This window comes from Limulus polyphemus, unplaced genomic scaffold, assembly GCF_000517525.1.
Source record: "Limulus polyphemus unplaced genomic scaffold, Limulus_polyphemus-2.1.2 Scaffold2419, whole genome shotgun sequence".
Taxonomy (NCBI): Eukaryota; Metazoa; Arthropoda; class Merostomata; order Xiphosura; family Limulidae; genus Limulus; species Limulus polyphemus.
The window spans coordinates 38,182-57,734 of record NW_013668029.1 but is presented as its reverse complement, the minus strand read 5'-3'; the positions used below and the strand labels follow the sequence as shown (position 1 = coordinate 57,734).

The following is a 19,553-nucleotide window of genomic DNA, read 5'->3' as shown; positions in this document are numbered from 1 at the left end:
AAAGTAACCATGGATAAGTCCCATGAAACTGAAGGGTCACAATGAATAAAAAGCCATTGTCTAGCACCTCTAAAAGCCTTAGTGCAGGCAATATAACACTTTAAGGTCCTTACTGGACATAACAAATGATTGAAATCCAACTGATCCTAGAGGTGAGAAATAGCAGTCAGATGAATCAGTGAAAAGGATTTATCCCCTTCCCTGGCTGTCAGTGTCTTAGGTAAGAAGGACCTGTCTGAGTACAGAAGGACATAGGGAGAATGATAAAGCATTCTGTGCACATGTAGCACAAACAACACCAACTGGTGACATTCACAGGCCAACAGCAACAAAAAATAAACCTTAAGGGAAAGGTAGTACTTGGTACATGAGGCTAAGGACTCAACCAGATGTCGAGAAAGAGCATGTAACATCACCTTTATATCCCAGTGAAGTAACTGAAATGGTCATTTGGAACGAAGGGCCTGAAGTGACTTCAAGAGGCTGGAGGGCACTGGCAGCTCAAATAATTTCTGTCTCTTCAAGTATTTAAAGGTAGCTGATAAGGCCACCTTATATAGGGAAATTGTGGAAGATGTGAAACCCTTGTCAAAGAGCAGGTCAAAAAGTAGGTTTATCCTCCTCACAATACACTATTGTCAATATGTGTGTCACTTAATTTGATAAATGTCCATCATGGGATGATGCAGAAACTGAGACAAGTACATGGCAACCTTAGAAGTTAAACCCCGATGTCATGCGAACCTCCACACATGAACCATGAGCTTCGGGATGAATTGGTGTAAGACATTGTATTGTGGCTGCCTCAACAGAGATGACCAAAAAGAGTGGAAAATGTGGAGACTCCTGAAGATATTGCAGAAGTGAAAACCAGAGTTAAGCTGGCCAATCCAGTACTACCAACAAAACATGAACTGGAGGTTCATGATCCATTGGTCACATATAGACCACTGAAGGGGTCTCATGTGCATTCGTCACAAAGGAATGAAGGATTAGAGTGATGTCCACAACCCAAAAAAGAAAGAACCAAGATAGAGAAGACATAAGCATTGGTCTGCCTGTTTTATAGCATGGAGCCGGATGGGAGTTGGTTAAACCTGACTAAGATACGTGTTGAAAAAGACACTCAGGTGGATAATATATTTTGTTGGAGTGAGAAGAGATGCCTCGACTCTGAACAGAAATCCTGCCTTGGTTGCCTTGGAAAGCAGTAGCCAGATGTCCATGGAATGGTATGTTTGCAGGCCCAGGTAATATAGGTGATGAGAAAAGGTTCATATTATTTGGCAGAAACTGTATGGAGCCAATGCTAGTCCAAAGGACAGAGCCACGAACTGTCTCACCAGATCCTCGTGCACACAACGCAGATAGTGATGCTATGACTCTGTTATGAGAATGTACTGATAGGCATTGGCAACATCCAATTTGGTCATCCATAGTCCTAGCCAAAAATGGCAATGCATAGTGAGGAATGACACCATCATGAAATTTGGAGGATCTAGGAATTGATTTAGATGAGAAAGATCAATGACCAGACACCAATCTCCTATCATCTTGGGCCCAACAAACTGGAACAACTCTCTCCACTGTCCCTTTGACCAACAAATCTCTGATAACTGTGAAACAAAGTTCTGATATCTGTGAATATGCAGGAGGTGAAAACACTACAGCTTGGGAAGATAATGGTTGTGGAGATGTGAACTGAATGACTAATCTTGATGCAAGAATCTGTAGTACCCATGAATCCATGGTGAAGGTTTTCCATTGTTCAGACATTTTGGAGCCAAGACCCAAAGACTCCAAAGGCACACAGTAGTCACTGCTGCTGCTGGGGATGTTCCGACCAAGCAGAGGAACATCATGGATATGGACAGTATCTCTTCTGGGTATCAATGGACAAAAGGGCTGATGTCAAGGGTTGGGACCTTCGACCTCCTGTAGAAGCTGTGGACAGGGATTAGCACAGACAGTTGACATCAACCCTCAAATCCCACGAAAATCAAGGGTTGGAGAAAATGGCCTCATATAATTCCTGGAGGGTGGTAGTAGTTAGACGAATGTCCTTCAATAATTCATCTCTACCCAACAACCTAACCTTCCAGCCAAGAAACTAGGGAATGTGCAGAAGCTCACAATCAAACCAAGGTGGATGCTAACAAGGATCCCAACTTGTCATCAAAGTGATGTGGTGATCACTGAGAGGCTTCCTAAAAAAGGTATAGGATGATAAATACTTCAGTACTATAGTTAGGGTCAGAGAATTCCTAGAAAACTGTTATCTATTCAGGTTGAACACAGACTGTTCTGGAATCCCACATTTCCAGGAGCAGGTCTATCCACTGAGAGTCTAAATATGCTTCCACCTGGTGGTGGTAGGTGAAAGCATGTTGTTCTGGCAAATGTGGCAGACAAGGCATAGCTGTCCCTTCACATAAATGAGCAGCAAACCTCCCTGCATGAACCACAATATCAGGGAATGGAGGGAGAACTAAGTATTTGCCCTCAGACCTTTCCACTATCAAAGAAGACTCCAGAGCAAACAGGGAAAAACCCTAAACATTACACACTTGAAGTACTAACAAAAGAAAAGGAGCCATAGGCAGCTGATCCAAATTGGCCTCAGGATAAGCTAACAGAGTAAAGGAAGGCACTGGAAAAAGCAAAACTAAATTCTCTCCAGAATGTCCAGAATTGCTTGCAAGTGCAGTCTCAGAGCTCCATGAAGAAACACCGACAGAACGAATGTATGTCTCCATCTCACTATGGATAAGGACACAGAGAGCCTCAAACGAGAGCAACTACGCCTCCCCCCCAATTCATGAGCAATGCTAAATATCAGACCAGATAAGAGAGACCTGATTTGCCTCCAGATACTTTAATACAGGAGTGCATGCTGTAAATTGGCTTGCCAAATGAAAATTTCTTCATAGAGAGTGTCATGAGACAGATATTGCCAAGGGCAATTAAATGGGGAATAAGTTACTAAAGCAAGTGAGAAAAAATCAGACCAATGCTTAGATGGGCAAAGAAAAAGAAACCCTAACAGTCAAGTAATACCTGTAGCATGAGTTAAGTATGTTTTAGAATTATTTGCATTTGCTGTGGTTTTATTACTTGCATTCTTGAATATTCTGTTGTACACAATCTATGCTAGCATATTACCACAATCAGCATGCTGGTGCTGTAAATGAATGCATAGTAGCATAACTGGCATGTTATTGCTAGTTTTGTAAGTCATCTGTGAATGCTACTACTACGTAACTGTCAATACTTAAACTTGCTTTTGGTAACCTGAAGACAGTTCTGGTATTGGAGTTGAAAGTTCATTTCAGCAAAGCAAATAGTCAAAAGTACAGACATTTCCATGTCTTGTCCAAGTGAGATTCTCTAATTTTTCTTGAGAAGGTTACAGGCCTTATTAGTTGTTTCAGAATTTAAAATATCCTTTATGCATTTAAAATTTCATAATTATTTTTTACATGTTAAATATTTCAACACTATTAATATCATTAGATGTATAAATACTTGAAACAACTGGTCAACATAATTATTAATAAATGTATATTCACTGTATAAAGTAATGCATCAAAACATCAAAGAATAATAACTATAACAAAATCTTGTATTCTACAGGTACTGTTAATGTAAATTATCACAATGACATCAGACTTGCTTACTTGATACAATCGAATAATATAAGGATGCTTCAATAACTTCATTATCTGAATTTCACGGAATATCTTTTTCAGGTTTTCTTCATCCAGGTTGGTTTTATCTATGATTTTAATAGCAACCTATAAAACAAATACAAATAAATTCAATTAAGTCTCTTAACAATGTGGAAACATATTTTTCTACAATTTTTAGAAAGATATTATTAAACACTTTTACTGCTAGCAACAAATTACTTATAAGTACATTAATGTTTAGTGAAATGGTAATCTGATGGATCAAAGTAAAAGGAAATGAATAGTGTTTTTATCTGCTTTTTCATTAATAACCTATGGAAATATTTTGCATTTATGAACTGATATATGTTTATTTATGAATTTTACTCATTTTGTAACTTCTATTAGTTTGTGATTTGAATGTGCACTACTTCAGACATTAACACTTAAAGGTACAGTATAATCATGTTTTGTTTATTGGTAATCTGTGTGGGTCTCAGAAGCAAACAAGTGGTGTATTTTTTGTGCTTTGTAACTAATAACCTATTCAACATTTCTTTATAGTTTCATTGGTTATAATATTTAAGATATTTCTTAATTATTATTTTAAATTGTTGGTTAGCATGTGGAATTAGAACTAACTTAAATCCTTTTTTGGCCAAGCCCTTTAAAATATTATTGGGATTATGTTCATAAGTATTATTAGGAGGAAAGGTACCCCCTGATGGTTTAATGCATACTATTTACTAATTGTTATAGGTTTAAGTTTTCTGGTGTATTGATCTGTTACTTTAAATATCTTAGCCAATTTGTTATATGTGTATGGGATAGTTTTCACTAATTTATGTATAATTACTTTTTAAATAACATGGTTTTCACTCATGATCAATATAATTTACTTTTTTTTAATCAGAAGTTTCCAATAAATAATGCTAAAAAAAATGTAGATGCAATAAGCTAAAAACAAATATAATGATGAATAAAGGGTACAATACATGACCACAAATGAGTTTACACAAAACACTGTTACAGCAAAGTCAATATCAGTATTATTGTTAAGATCTAAAAGTGTTTTCCTAACAAGAACATTTTGAAGGAACTATGATTCTGCATAATTTTACATACATTTTTTTCTCAATAGTATTGTGATGGTCAATGTATAGCTATTTTACAGGTTGTCACAGTTACTTCAATTAGCACTGACAATTAAATATTGATCATAATAACGTGACAATAATCAAGTGTGTTTGATCTACTGTATCAATGTTTTAAACCCAGCTCAAAGACTATATATATATTAGATAATTTTCTCATGCCTGAACAGATCTTCATAGAATTCTAATTCACTCTTAGGGAAATATACTGGACAGAAATTCAGAACCTCTTACAATGATACAAATGTGGTATAAAGATAACACAAATTTCTTTCTCCTAAAGAGTGTATATATTCAATAAGATGATCAACATTTTTCCCTAGCATTCTAGTTTAAAACTCACTAAGTCCAGGCCTAAGCCATTTGCTAGTTCAACTTTAGGTGTTACTCTATCACAAGATTTGGTCAAGAACGGACCTGCAATTTCATGGGTTAGTCTTTTTATTTCAATCTTACATTTGTAAGTGTCACATGAAGTAGAGATAAATCTGAATTCTAGTAATCCAATTTTGTAATTGGTCAGCTTTGAAGGAATGTAAAATGTGAGAGCAGTTTTGATAGTTTTAAACAGATTGTTTTGAACCTGAAAGAGCCAGGACACAATGTGAAACTTTATCCACACTGTTCTGTATTACTGATCTTTCAGCTTCTGGCCACGTATATACTATCTCCTATTTTAATTTGACCTATGATTTCAAATTCAGTTTAAAAACCTATAAATGTTTTCCTTAGATACAACCCTTTCCATGCATATAACTTTTCTAATTGTTTTAAGAGTAATTTCTTATATTGGACAATCACCCATTGTCCCAATCATTCTTCTGCTTTTGTCTCCCATTATTGCAGTAGTCAGATAACTGTGCTCTATCTCCAACCATTGGAATTACACAGATAACCTCAACCAAGACAACTTTTGGCTGGTGGCTCGGATTCAATTACTGTGAAAGTGGCAGTTCATCTACATTTTTGATTCCCTCAAAATATTTTTCTCTCTCATTTGAGATATCTTATGAGAAATGTCTCTCTACTTTGGTAAAGCTTAAGGTAGAGGAGAAGGAAAGAAGTAATCATCTAAGGTTGTGATCAGATGACGTCCTCTATTGCATACAAAGTGTTCTCTGTATTTCAATAAGCATTCCAAACGTTTATGTTTGTCACCCAGAAATCTGATCCATTTTTTCCAAAATCACTAATAATGTCAGTCTTTCTCATGCAGATCAGCCAAGCCCAAAAAATTCAGCCACACTAAGAAATCAGTACAACAATCCAGCATTCCCAAGGCTCCATGCTGAATGGGAGAATTAAATGCTATGAAATGAGCAGTAGCAGGGGACATTCTCTAAAAAGAAGAGAAATGTTAATGCCTTTCTTCACTCCTCAAGGTGGATTCCTGTACATGGTGAGGGGACTTCCAAGGGAAGGTTCTGTATTTTCAGTTCACCTCCTCTGGGATCTAAACATCCACCCAAGTGTTTGTGATGCATGGTGACCCATGAAAAGGAGGAAAGGATCCTGGTGGTTGAGGGGTATTGCTGATGGGTTAGTTTATGTCAGTGGCAGTTTAACACACCACTTTGGCCTTGAATTCTTGTAGATGGGTGGCCTTGGGGTGGCTCACCCAGGGTCAATCAGCTGGTCTAGTTGGACTTGGGTCAACCAATTACCAGTGTTGGACATTCTCAATGGATGTTGTGGACATTGTTTCTGATACTGGTATTTGAGTATAGTGCCCACAAAATCCTGGCATCTCTACAATGATTGGCTTTACCACTGCATTGTATCCCCTTGTAGGACTCTATGGTGGGTGGGGTCAGTGGCCACTGAAGATTTTCCTTTTTCATAGATTCTACACCTAGTGACCCAAAAAAAATAAAAACATTGATTGGAAAGCAACCACATTTCGAAGGCTCTGAACATCAGTCTCCATTCTGCACCTGAACCTCATTTTTTCATCATCCACTCTTTATAAGACAAACCTTTTGGGCAAATGTCTCCCTCTTATATTCAGAAAGGATTAGAGGGGCTTGCTGGCTCTCCAAAATCATTTAAGAAGCAATGTTTTGCAGACAATTTGGTAGAAACATCTACATCGAAACACTGCAAACTCCTACTGAGGTTACTCGCCATATTACTTTGAATTCCTCCGAGGAGTTATCGTTGAAAGGGATTTCAGAAACATCCTCTACTCAGAGATACTTGCTGGTTTCTCCAGCCATGGAGTTTCTGCAGTGTGACTTATCTCCACTCGTAAAGAATGAAATATGCTGCCTACCAATGTTCTTATAATGATGTTTGCATTGCCACGTGTGCCTGCCACTGTCAAGACAGGTGATCTGAGCTGTAAGGTACAGCCTTATATTCCTAATTGTCTCTGATGTTTCCAGTATCAGTGGTTCAGACATTCTAAGGCATCTTGTTGCGGGTCTTTGATGTGTGATCATTGTGGAGGCAAAGACCATGATGCTTATGAGTGTCAACTGGACCCTCACAGTATTGACTGTGGTGTTATCCACCCCGCTTACTATCAATCTTGCCCTAAGTGGGTGGAGGAAAAGGAGGTACAGCATTTAAGAACTGCTAACAACATTACTTATCCAGAGACTCGAAAATTGTTGTCTCCTGCTCTATCTCAGACATATTCTGCTGCTCCTTCTCTGCCTCCATCAGAGTCTTTCTAACACCATGTGAAGAGTCTCTTACCCTCCATTGTTGCATGAGTTAATGAGTCACCATTTACTCCTGTCTCTGTCCCCACTATTGCTTCCATCGACTGCTCAAGGCCTTCTCTTTCAGCCCCAAGGTGCAAGACCATTATTCAGTCATGCCCTCAGTCTCTGGAGTCTCCACCCTCTGACAGAGATCTGCCAAATCAACCTAGGGCAGGTTCCAAGGAGTTCTACAGACCTCCTTCTACTAAGAAAAAAGCATGGTCCCAAGCACAAGGATTCTCTGCCCAGTTCTCTTCCACCAAAATGAATATAACCACATTAATACAGTGGAATCATCAAGGTTTTCATTCTAATTTGGATAACATTAAGGCTTTGATCAATTCCTATCATCCCATGTGTCTCTTCTTACTGAAAACATTCCTGAAACCTGCTCATACTGTCACCTTTCAACAGTTTTCTTTATACCGGAATGACAGTTTGTATGATGGAGGGGGTGGCACTACTGGTTGACCAGCACATACCCACCTTGTCTGTGCCACTCAATACACCCTTGGAGGATGTAGCCATCCGATTCTCTGTGGTTGTACCAGCACTATTTGTTCTCTCTAACTATCTCACAGAACAGTTGCCGTCTTCCTTTAAAATCCTGGACACTTTAATGGACACAATCCCCTCTGGGGTAGTGCTGATATTGATGGAAGGGATCATTCTGTGGAGTGTATTCTCTCAGATCACAACCTTTCTCTCTCCAACACCGGTACTTTTACCTATTTTCATGCACCTAATCAGTCTTTTACTGCTATTGATCTATCTTTTTGATCCCCATCACTTTTTTCTCATTTTTCCTGAAGGGTTGACAGTGACCCATGGGGCAGTGATCATTTTCAGAGAGATTGGCTGTAGTTGATGTCACCAGACACAAGTTCCATGGTGAAAGTTGGAGCAAGCTGACTGGCTCCCTTTCAACTCTCTCTCCCGGAACTCGATGCTGTTTTCTTTAGTCTTCTGTCTATTAATGACTGCATGGAAGCAGTAACTAATTGTATAATTCTTCAAGCAGCTGTTCATTTTATCCCCAGAACTTCCGACACGTTTCCCATAGTATATTTGTCAATGGTGGGCTTTTTCTTTTTGAGCTGATCATCTCTACGATTATAATCGCCCTTTTACACTGCTCTTCATCTGTCTGGCAGTACATTGGTTTAGCCCAATGATGCTCGCTATAAGATGCTGCACCATCTCACTCCTGCCTCTCTTGCTTTTCTTCTGGTTGTTTAAAACCAGATCTGATAGGAGAACATTTTTTCTAATTTTTGGTGCCAGCTACTTACCTTTCTCTAAGCCTGAGAAGGATCCCAAGATTTCTTCTAATTATCATCCTATTGCTTTGACTAGCTGTCTCTGTAAGGTCTTAGAGAGGATGGTTAATACTCCTCTTGTTTGGTTCCTCAAATCAAACAAAACTCCTCTTGCCCACCATGGACCACATGATATGACTTGAGACCTCGATCAGGGAAGCCTTCCTCAAGTGGGACCATCTTGTTTCTGTTTTCTTCAATCTTTAGAAGGTTTACAACACTCTGTGGAAGTACAGCATTTTGATGGACCTCCAATCATATTGGTTGCATGGCCATCTACCAATTTTTATTCATAACATTTTACTAGACAGACAATTCCAAGTCCACGAACTTGAGAGTCCCTCAGGGCTGTATCTTGAGTCTCACACTTTTCAGTATCAAGATCAATGCTATCACAAAGCAACTTATCCTACAGTTGCAAACAGCCTATATGACTTCAACATTTCTTGTCAGTCGTCGACAAGGAGGTTCATTGAGCAGCAGCTTAAAACTGCCCTTAATTGCTTGTTGAAGTGGACCACAGGAAACAATTTTTCCTTTTCTTTCTCCAAAAGCCTTACATGCACCAATGAGGTTTACACTCCGAGCTTTGTCTCGGTGATGTTGTTCTTCCTGTGGTTCATGAGGCAAAGTTCTTGGGCTTATCTTTGACTGTAAACTTATTTTCATTGGTCACATCAAGCAGCTACGTGTCAAGTGTACAAGGGCACTCAACATCCTCCATGTCCTCTCTTCCATCTCAAGAACTATTGTGAACTCATTTGATCCAAACTGGACTATAGGTCTCTGGTCTGTGGTTTGGCCAGGGCCTCTACCTTGAAGATGTTTAACCCCATTCATCATCTGGGGCTTTGGCTGTGCACGGGGGCTTTCTGCACTTCTCCAGTCAAGAGTTTCTACACTGAGTCCTACAAACCTCTTCTTCACCTCTGCCATTTTCAACTATCTTTGCTTCAACCCTTACCACTGCATCCCACCTAGGGCTGTGTCCTTCTTCTTTGGTGGGCTGTGCTCTTTCAGTGCAGTCTTCTACTTGTCAAACCTCTTTTAAACCATTCTTCTATTCCCATTTATATGGATGGTTCAAAATCAGGTGACTCTCCGGGCTCTGCCATGGTTTGCTGTGGCTTCATAGTTGCTCACAAAATCCCCCCAACAGTTTCTGTATTCACTGCTGAGTTGTATGCTATTTCTCTTGCCTTGGAACATGTAGAAGCTATGCAGTACACTGATCGTACTATTTACACCATGTCTCATAGCTCTCTAACTAACTTCCTTGGTGGGCTGTGCTCTTTCAGAATAGATGGTCTATGAATCCTCAGTTGGCTGAATTGGGTCTATCATTAGATGATGTTGCTCAGTCCAATGATTAGCCCATCCTACCATGGCTCATTACCATCCCCACTTGTGACCTTTCCTGGAGTCATCTGATGAGGACAGATACTTCCAATTGGAAGTACCAACTTCTCTTTTCTGATCACCTTTCAAACCATTCTTTTGTTCCCATTTTTATGGCTGATTCAAAATCAAGTAACTCTGTGGGCTCTGCCGTGGTTTGTTATGGCTCAGTGGTTGCTCCCAGGATTCCCTCTACTGTTTCTGTGTTCACTGTTGAGTTGTATGTCATTTCTCTTGCATTTTATTATGTAGAAGCATGGCAGTACGCTGACTGTACAATTTACACTGACTCTCTTATCTGTCTATTGGCCCTGTAAATGCTTCACATTAGTTCTCACCTTGTTCTCATTGACATTCACAAACAACTGGCCTAATTTTTTCTGAAATCTGTTTCTATCCAGTTTTTCTGGATACCTGGTCATGTTGATATTCATGGGAATGAGCTTGCTGACACCACAGCTAAGTCAGTCTGCTTTGGAGTGGTCACATCAATACCTGTCCCATATATGGTCTTGTGTTCAGGGCACAGCTTTGTGCCAGATGGCAGTCAACTTGGGGTGAGCAACTTCATAACAATCTTTTCCAGATAAAACTTGCTGTTGTTTTTTGCCAATCTAGTTTTGTCCATGCTTTGCTTTCATGCCATCATTATGACTGCAAACAATGGTACCATTATAGACATGTTTTTTCTTGGGGTTTACCCTTGACTATGGACAGTGTCATTGGTAATGATGACAATGTTCAGATGTTCATTGTGTTTTTAGCTTTTTACAGGCCATTGGCTTTTTTATTCTATTTAAGTTTTTTTACCTGATTTTTGGGCATTGTTTAGCTTTTACCTTTTCTTTTTTTACATCTTATAGTATTTTACTTCTGGCATTTATATTTGTTGTTTGGTGCAGATAGTCTAGTTGCTTTGTGCCAAGAAATGCCAAACTACCTATCTACCATCTAAGGGTTTACCTTTGACAATGGACAATTTCACTGACAATGGTGCCACTGTCCAGCTTGCTTGTGTATTTAGATTTTTGCAGACCTTGGGCCTTTTTAATTCTGTTTCAGTTTTTTCCTTGATTTTTGGAGATTGTTTAGTTTTTAACTTGATTTATTTTTACTTTTTTTTTTGGAATTTTACTTTTTTTTGTCTTTTTACTGGTTGTTTGGCACAGATAGCCACATTGCTTTATGCCATTAAACCCCAAATGACCAACAAGCCTCAAAAATAGCTATAGACACTACTAAAGGTGAATGAAATACAGGATGGGAGGTTGAAATTAAAATGAAGTAATGGAGAACAGGCTGAGGGAGGTGAAATTCAGAAAGAAGACAACCTGACATAGTACATCCCAGAAATGAAGACATCAAGAACAAAGGGAAAGAAAAAAGAAGTAGGTGAACAAGGCTCAAGTAACAAGAGAGCCAGATTATTGGTAAAAAATTACTGAAGAAAGAGAAAACAATAGACACATACCTGTGTAATCCAAGCAATGAAAGACAAAAGTGAGACTGTCAGAATTTTAAAATCTGTTCTCTATCAATTGTCAAAATAAAAAGGCTTTTAGTTATATTTCTTAATAGTATGAATATATACTATGTTGTTGTTAGGCTTAGGATTCTTCTATAGTAGGTGTCTGTGACTTGTTACCGATAGATTTAGTGATGAACAAACAGCATGCACTTCACTTCTTTTCAAAATAATATATATATATTCAGAACAAGTTAACGTATGTACAATAGATTCTTCAACACTATAGATATTATGAGTATATCATAAATACTATATCTGTAGTTCTCTCCTTCTTGTCAAATATCCACATAAGCCTATTCAATTACTTTAGAATTTTAGTTGACAAGCCAAACTATCTTCTCTATTTCTATCACACTAGTACTCTCTGTGATTCACTTACAATTGTGGTGCAAGTTACTATAATCGTCTGGTCTTCTTTCTTTTAAAGATCCTCTGTTCCTGTTGTTAAAGTGCACTCAAGCTGATTCAATTACTTTAGAACCATGTTTTGATGGAATAACATTATTTTTCTTATCTTCTTTTGTACTCTTAGTTTCACTCTAAAATATTAAACGTTAGGCCTATCACATCTATGGTACCTAACTTCATGTCAACTTTATTCTCTTTCACTGTTATCTGTCTTCTTATGTGTGTCTGCTTCTTCCCGCTCATCTCACACTATTTATATCATTATCACTTACTCGTCTGCCTGCCTTTTATATTCTCAACTCAATGAATTATTAACAAAACTTCCTACAATCATCTGCTTTTAACTCTTATTATAACAAAAGGTAAACAATAATAAAATATTCACTAACAAAAATAAATTAATCACTAATATCTAAACCAAACAGTCTTTTATATCATGACAGAGACTATCTGATCCATGTCAGGATGAGCAAACAAAAGCAACTGTAGGCATGGAAACATCAGTAGTGAAACACAAAATGGGATAGGCACAGCTGAATTAAGAAAAGTAGGAAGCAGGGAATCCAGGATAAGAGATCAGAATTGAACCAACCAAGTGGTGCAAAATGGCAACAATAACATTGACTGTCAGTGTCTCCAGTCATGATGACAGTACTGAATGACTCCTATAAGGGATTGTTAAAAACTTTGGGAGATGTCATTAACATGGGAATATAAATGCAAAATCAAGTTAATCCACAAAGCTGATGTTGTGGTGGTTCATTTTTGTAAAATACAAAAAGAGTGATTTTTTTTAATCAATTAAAAACAATGGGCCAGGTATGGCAATGGTGCATAAACCTAATGATGACCTTGAAGGGTACTGGACAAAACTTGTTTGTTGGATTAAGCAATTGGAATAGACATTGGGACGTATCAATTTAAATAAAATAAAATAGAGGATAATTCTAATGAAAGTTCTAACTGATAAGTTTAAAATTTAATATCATTCTCTCAAATGATCAAGATTTAAGGAAAGAAAGACAATATGACAAATAGTAAAAAAATGTTAGAATGATAAGTGAAAAAATTACTGTAAATCTTTACTTTCACATTGTTTAATGAGTGTCTTTTAAATTGTCCATCCTGCCATGTATACCAGAACTCACTTTAAATAGGGCTTCCCTTATCCTAAATGGAAAAAAAAACATGGTCTGTTCACTTTTTAATCTGGCAAAACACTGAGCATAATGATGTCATTTCATTTCTCCAAAAACATCCTGAAGTAGAATTGCAAAGTATGTAACAAAGAAATTAAAAACCTTTTATATTTTCCAAGATGTTCATATACTATTGCCCTGTCTTCTTCTTGCATAAAACAGAAATATTAAAACCTACATCTTAACAGACAATGAAACTTCAACCTTGAACAAAAAAAAATTAAAAGAAATATTTTTAAAGCTGTTTTTTTATATTTTCACTTGATTTTTCATTGTTATTATTACTATTATTACAATTGTTAATGTATTTGTGATCCTTTATGTGGATGAGAACTACCTTATTTTCAATGTTGCCATATGCTATTGTTTTGTTGTAGAATATATAATAATAACATATTGTTTAGCTTTTAGCTTGTTTTCTTTTTCCTTTTTTAGAGAGTTTTACTTTTTGTCTTTTTACCAGTTGTTTGGTACAAATAGCCTTGTTGCTTTGAACCAATAAGCCCCAAACAACCAACCAACTAACAATAAATGTTGACCTTATGAAAAAGATTTATTGGTAACAACCTCACCTTCCAAAAATGGCATCACTGTTACCATTACTGGGTATTGTGTCATAATATTTGACATTTTTGGTCAACACCAATTAACATTTATTTCATAGTTATAAAATGTTTCCATAAATAAAAAAGTGTTTATATCTGTGTTTGTTGTATGAACATATGAAACTTAACAATACATTCATATAAAAAAATATTTCTATCATCTGAGTTGTTTGCCTTTGCAAGCTTAGCCTACCATACTTACACATATACTATCATATGTTTGTGACAATTGTTATGCTTACATCCAGTTTTACCCTTGTTGACACTTGGTCTGATTATTCACAATCTTGCTCAGATTATCATATGGCAAAACAACAGCCTGTGTCCCTTAACAGTCAATGGATAAACACTAGAACTCTTTGGTATTTTGCCAGCTAACCACTGCTAATCTCAAATCTTTAATGTTCTACAATAAAGTTCTGCTTAAAGTGAAATTGAAAGTTCAATATTACTTTACTATTGAAATTAATATTATTGAATCAATCTACTGATCATGTGCCACCTTCTCTATTCAAATACAGTGTGTGTGTGTGTGTGTGTATACACATATATATATATATATATATATACATCTCCTAATTCTTCTTTTCAGTAATTTTTAAGCATCATCAGCAGTTTCAACCCTTGATAAGGGTTAAATATTTTATTTACCTTAAGTCTTTTATCCACAAAACATTTTATCTGCAGCCAAGTATATCTTTACAAAATATTCTATCTTCTTGTCTTAAGAATTCAACACAAGGAATTGAGATACATTTATTCTATCAATCTCCAGATATTAAGTTTCAATATGATAACACCTCAATGGATTATATTTATCTACCACTATGCCAAGTTCTATTTCTTCAGTCATGCTCAGAGATCCCAGATTTATTAAACATATGACATAAACAATAAAAAGACCCATCTGGTACTTCAAAGCTGTCCTTTCACTTCCATCCCTAGAAAAGTTAAAAATTAAACCCATCCTTTACTCTTCAGGAAATCATGGATTCCCCTGCTAAACCCCTGTAAAATAAATACACTAGTGCCAATGGCAATTCATTCCATAAGTCAACTGCCCTTTTAGAAAATTAAAATTATCTTAATGGAGCCCAGCTTGTCTTTCCTTATTCTTCAATTTAAGTCCTCTTTTCTTAACTAGTAGTTTTGTATAGAAAGATAGTTAACTCTTTTGTCTTGCTAATATTTTTTGCATGTACATGAATAGTGAATAAATGCTAGAAGATTGAAAAGTTAGCTCATGTTACTCCTCTTTTCAATGGAGGTAAAACAATTGTCCAGGTAATTGCCTATTAACCTTAAATCAGTGATAGGAAAAGTTTTTGAAAGTCTTATAAAAGATGCTTTGCAAATTTATTTACAAACTTTAAAAGTCTGTTAAGTAGTCACTGCAGTTCCACTAAAGAAAATATATTATCTTACTAATCTTTTGAGATTCTTTGAAGAGGTTACTGCTTATATAAATGAGGGTAAAAAAGCAGATATAATACATCTGGATTTTCTAGACAAGGTCCCAAATAAATGCCTTCTTTAAAAAGTTACTTATAAAATATATGGAAGCTAAGTTGGCTTCTTAGATAAAAAATGGTTGGATGGAAAAAAGCAGAAGGTTGTTATAAATGGAGTTCAGTAAAACTGAATTAATGTCACATATGGGATACCTAAGGACTCAGAACTAGGATCTTTCCTATTTTTGATTTAGATGAAAGAATGGCCAATAAACTCCTTGTATTTGCTGATGGTATTAAGATCTTCTGTGTTGCTAGTTGTGAGAAGGATGCTACCACTTTACAAAAAGATATAGATTATTTGGTGAGTTGGGCAAACAAATGTCAGATGGCTTTCCTTTATATAAATACAAGATAATGCATGTGGGTTATCATGATTTAAATTATAGTAATAATTTTGATTATAATAACCTCAACAGTATTAAGGAAGAAAATGATCTTGGTGTTTTGGTTGATCAATCTCTCAAGCCATCTAAATAGTTTTCTGTTGTTAATGGAAAGACAAACAGGAATACAAGTATAAAGAGCTTATAATTTTAACTGTAAAAGTCACTGGTTAGGCCTCATTTGGAGTATTGTGTTCAGTTTTGAGCTTCTTACCCAAAGATTGACAGTAAATTGTTAGAAATGATTCAACGAAGGGCTACTACAATGATACCTGGGTTATCATATGAGGATAGGTTTAGATCTTTGATGTATTTTTCTCTTGAAAAAAGTAAAAATGGAGGGTTCCTGATTGAGGCTTTAAGATTGTTAAAGAAATTGATAGTGTTGATGCATCATCTTTTTTCAAACTTAATGGTGAGAAAAGCAGGACAAGAGGACAAAACTATAAATTTTGGCTGGGTATGAGTCATCTTTTCTTACAGCATAGCTGGCCTTTTTAACTTGTGGGAGATTAAAGGGAAAGCTTGATAAGTATATCAATGGTGTAGGAAGGGGTTGCAAAGTGGAGGTGCTTGGCTAGACATGCCCCCCAGAAAATCAATGTAATAATATAATTTATAGTTGTTATATAAGTCAAATATGTTAAAATGGGGGTAGCTATGGCAATACTGGTTCCAATGCCTCTGTATCTAAATGATAATTGCTGTTTTTAAGTTTAGTTTGTTGGATATGACAGAATGGATGGACCAACAAGGCCACTTATAGTCCTAAAATGTTATATCTATAAATATACCCTCAATTTCTTAATGTGTTTACTACTAAAGCATCAGGTCATTGCTTTAATGGCTTGACTGACTTATCCACCACTGTTCCAATATCCATGTGAAACATGTGATACAAACTATGATATTAATAAAACTTTTAATTTTAAGATTTTTACCGGTTGTTTGGTGCAGATAGCCTAGTTGCTTTGCACCAATAAATGCCAACCAACCAACCAAATTATGATAACCCAAATGCATTACCATGCACTTACTATAAATAAAGGTCATTTGCTAAATATTTGTCTAATTTCTCAATTGAAATAAATCATTCTGTAGTATCTCAACAATTAGAAATGCATGAGTTTAGCATCATCAGCAAACTTTACTATCTTTTCAATTATCCTCTATCAACATAAAAAAAAAAGCAAAGGCCCAGGCACTTCCCCTGGGGTACAAAATTGGAAATATAGGTCCAGTTTGATAAACCTCCATTAACAGGGCTTAAAATTAGCATTGGCTAGCTGGCAAAATGCAAGTTGATTCTAGTGTTTAGCCAATGGCAATTATAGGGCACTCACATTTTGTTACAGCTGATAATTGAGGCATGATTATGAATATTCAGACCAGCCTTTAATAACTGATTTCAGGTTTTAAAGATCAAAGCAGGAAATTCTCAACCGGTATTCATATTTGTTCAAACTATCACCAATATATTTAAACATTATTAACTACAACTTAAAAGAAAAAATTTCAATATTTTCAAAAAATATTTTATTCAGAAATAAATTTACAATAGTTGTTTTTCATGAGTCAATCACCATATTAATAAACCAATTTTCTGATACTCCTTCAAAAACTTTTGACCAAATGCCAAAACAAACTTATCAAACAACTTAGTATGTACATGGAATTAATCTTACTCTCAAAATACATTAGTTTTCAAAACTACAAAGTATCTTCAACATCTATAGTTTGATACGTCATAATGTTTCAAAAAATAATAATAAAACAAAAAAGTTAATATGCTCTTGAAAATAGTCATGATTCAAATAATATCTTATTTCAAAGCTAATCACAGGTCTGAAAAAGAGCTTGGCATGGCATCCAAAAGAATGTCTCAAAAAGAATGAAAAATTAACTAAGCAGAAGCCCATAACAACAAATAACTATTTCCAAAGACAACTGAACAAAATGTAAATTGATAAATATTTAAGGTAATAATACTGATAATGATAGTTTAATGAAAATTTGGCATAATCAATGATATTGAATTTTACCGGTGATTTGTTATTGTACGGACAAGTACGAAAAATAAAATATTAAGAATTGGCATTACTCATTACCACTACAGTGCACAGAGTTCTTACGTATGATTTGTCTCTTATTTCTCATGCAATGGGAAAAGTATTTCCAGTTAAAAGAAAAATAAATACCATTTACAATAAAACCCTGTGATTGAAAAAAACAAAAAAAAACATTCAAATTAAGTCGAAAACTATCTCAGTATCTATCTTATAAGATATATAACATATAATCGATGTGCAAATCGGCTTGCCGACCTCACGTTAATCACGCCGGGCCATCAATGCCACAGAACGCCGTTAAATTGAAATATAACTTCAAAAGCAACATTATTTCTTAGTAACACTAACAGTATCATTCGGCTTCAGGCGGTTTTTAGCATAAATACAAAAAAAAAGCAATTTAGAAATTCCTTACCTTAGTTTTTGTGATAACGTGGGTAGCCAGCCTCACAACCGCAAAATTTCCTTTGCCAATGGTTTTCTCAAGTTCATAAAATCCAACTCGAACAAGTCCAGTAGTCACAACTCCTGATCTATCTTTCAATCGAACCGTCGCCATTTTTACCCCACCTAACAACCATGCGCATTACTTTCCAACACAGTGGGAAACTGAAACTGAAACCACCTTTTCATGTTATCTGACGACAAAGAGTTTGTTTATTTAGCGCAAAACTACACAAAGACTATCAATATGTGCTCTGCCTACTGTGTGTATCGAAACCCAATTTTTAGCGTTAGAAACCCTGAGACTTATCGCTAAAACACTGAGGGACACGACGAAGAAAGTAAAAGTACATTTAAAATTTGTATTTATTTATCTATCGAAAAACATGATGTTCTCTTTACTAACTAATTTTCACTATTTGACACATGATTTAAACAGAGTAGGTGATACAGAGAATGCAGTTGTGGCTACATAATCGTTGTGAAACTGGTATTATCTGAAAAGTAAAAGAAAAACATTTAGAAAAAGCTGTAAGGTTATAAGTTCTAAAAATTATATGCATGTATTCATAGAGTATTTCATGACAGTGGTAATAATTTAATGTATAGTTTCGTTCAAGCTTCGTAGAAAACTGTTATCGGAAAAAACTGACACATAACAACTTTCTACCTGTCAAATTTGGAATATTATAAGACCATAAGAAATTCTTAATTGTGCTTATTTCTTTAATATCAAAAATCATTCAGCTGTCCTAGAGCTTCGAAACTATTTTAGTTGTTCGTAGGTTAGATCCAATCACGTTTTATATTTGTGAAATGCAGGCCCGCCGACAGGGGGGGGGGGCAAAGGGGGCAACTGCCCGGGGGCCCGTGTGAATGAAACCTGGTTATGCTGTGAATTCCGCAAAGAATCTTTAGGCTATATCTTCATTTAATGATAAAACCCATAGTTTTGGGCTGTTCTTTGCATATAGACGCTTGATACATTAAAAACGGCTGAAATAATAATTTGAGTAATAATTAGTATGTATTTGTTACTTTATAGACTATTAAAATATTTGTTGTTACTTTATTAACGTTTTTACGCTTATACTGTGAGGTAAAAATGGCTGCTGCTATGGTTTTGTCTGGTTTATGAGCTCGTTGCTGTCCTAAC

At 35.9% G+C, this 19,553-nt stretch overlaps 1 protein-coding gene across 3 annotated transcripts in view; it reads right to left on the bottom strand.

The window, feature by feature from the left end:
• The window catches only part of LOC106466904 (serine/threonine-protein kinase SIK3-like), an 80,643-nt gene extending 62,126 nt beyond the window's left edge, over window positions 1-18,517 (bottom strand). For all 3 annotated transcript variants that reach the window (XM_022394980.1, XM_022394981.1, XM_013927211.2), the window contains exons 1-2: window positions 18,369-18,517; window positions 3,678-3,794 (exon numbers count right to left, since the gene is read on the bottom strand). In XM_022394980.1, the coding sequence (XP_022250688.1) occupies window positions 3,678-3,794; window positions 18,369-18,512 (261 nt within the window). In that variant the 5' untranslated portion in view covers window positions 18,513-18,517. The remainder of the gene's footprint in view (window positions 1-3,677; window positions 3,795-18,368) is intronic.
• Window positions 18,518-19,553: the final 1,036 nt, after the last annotated feature.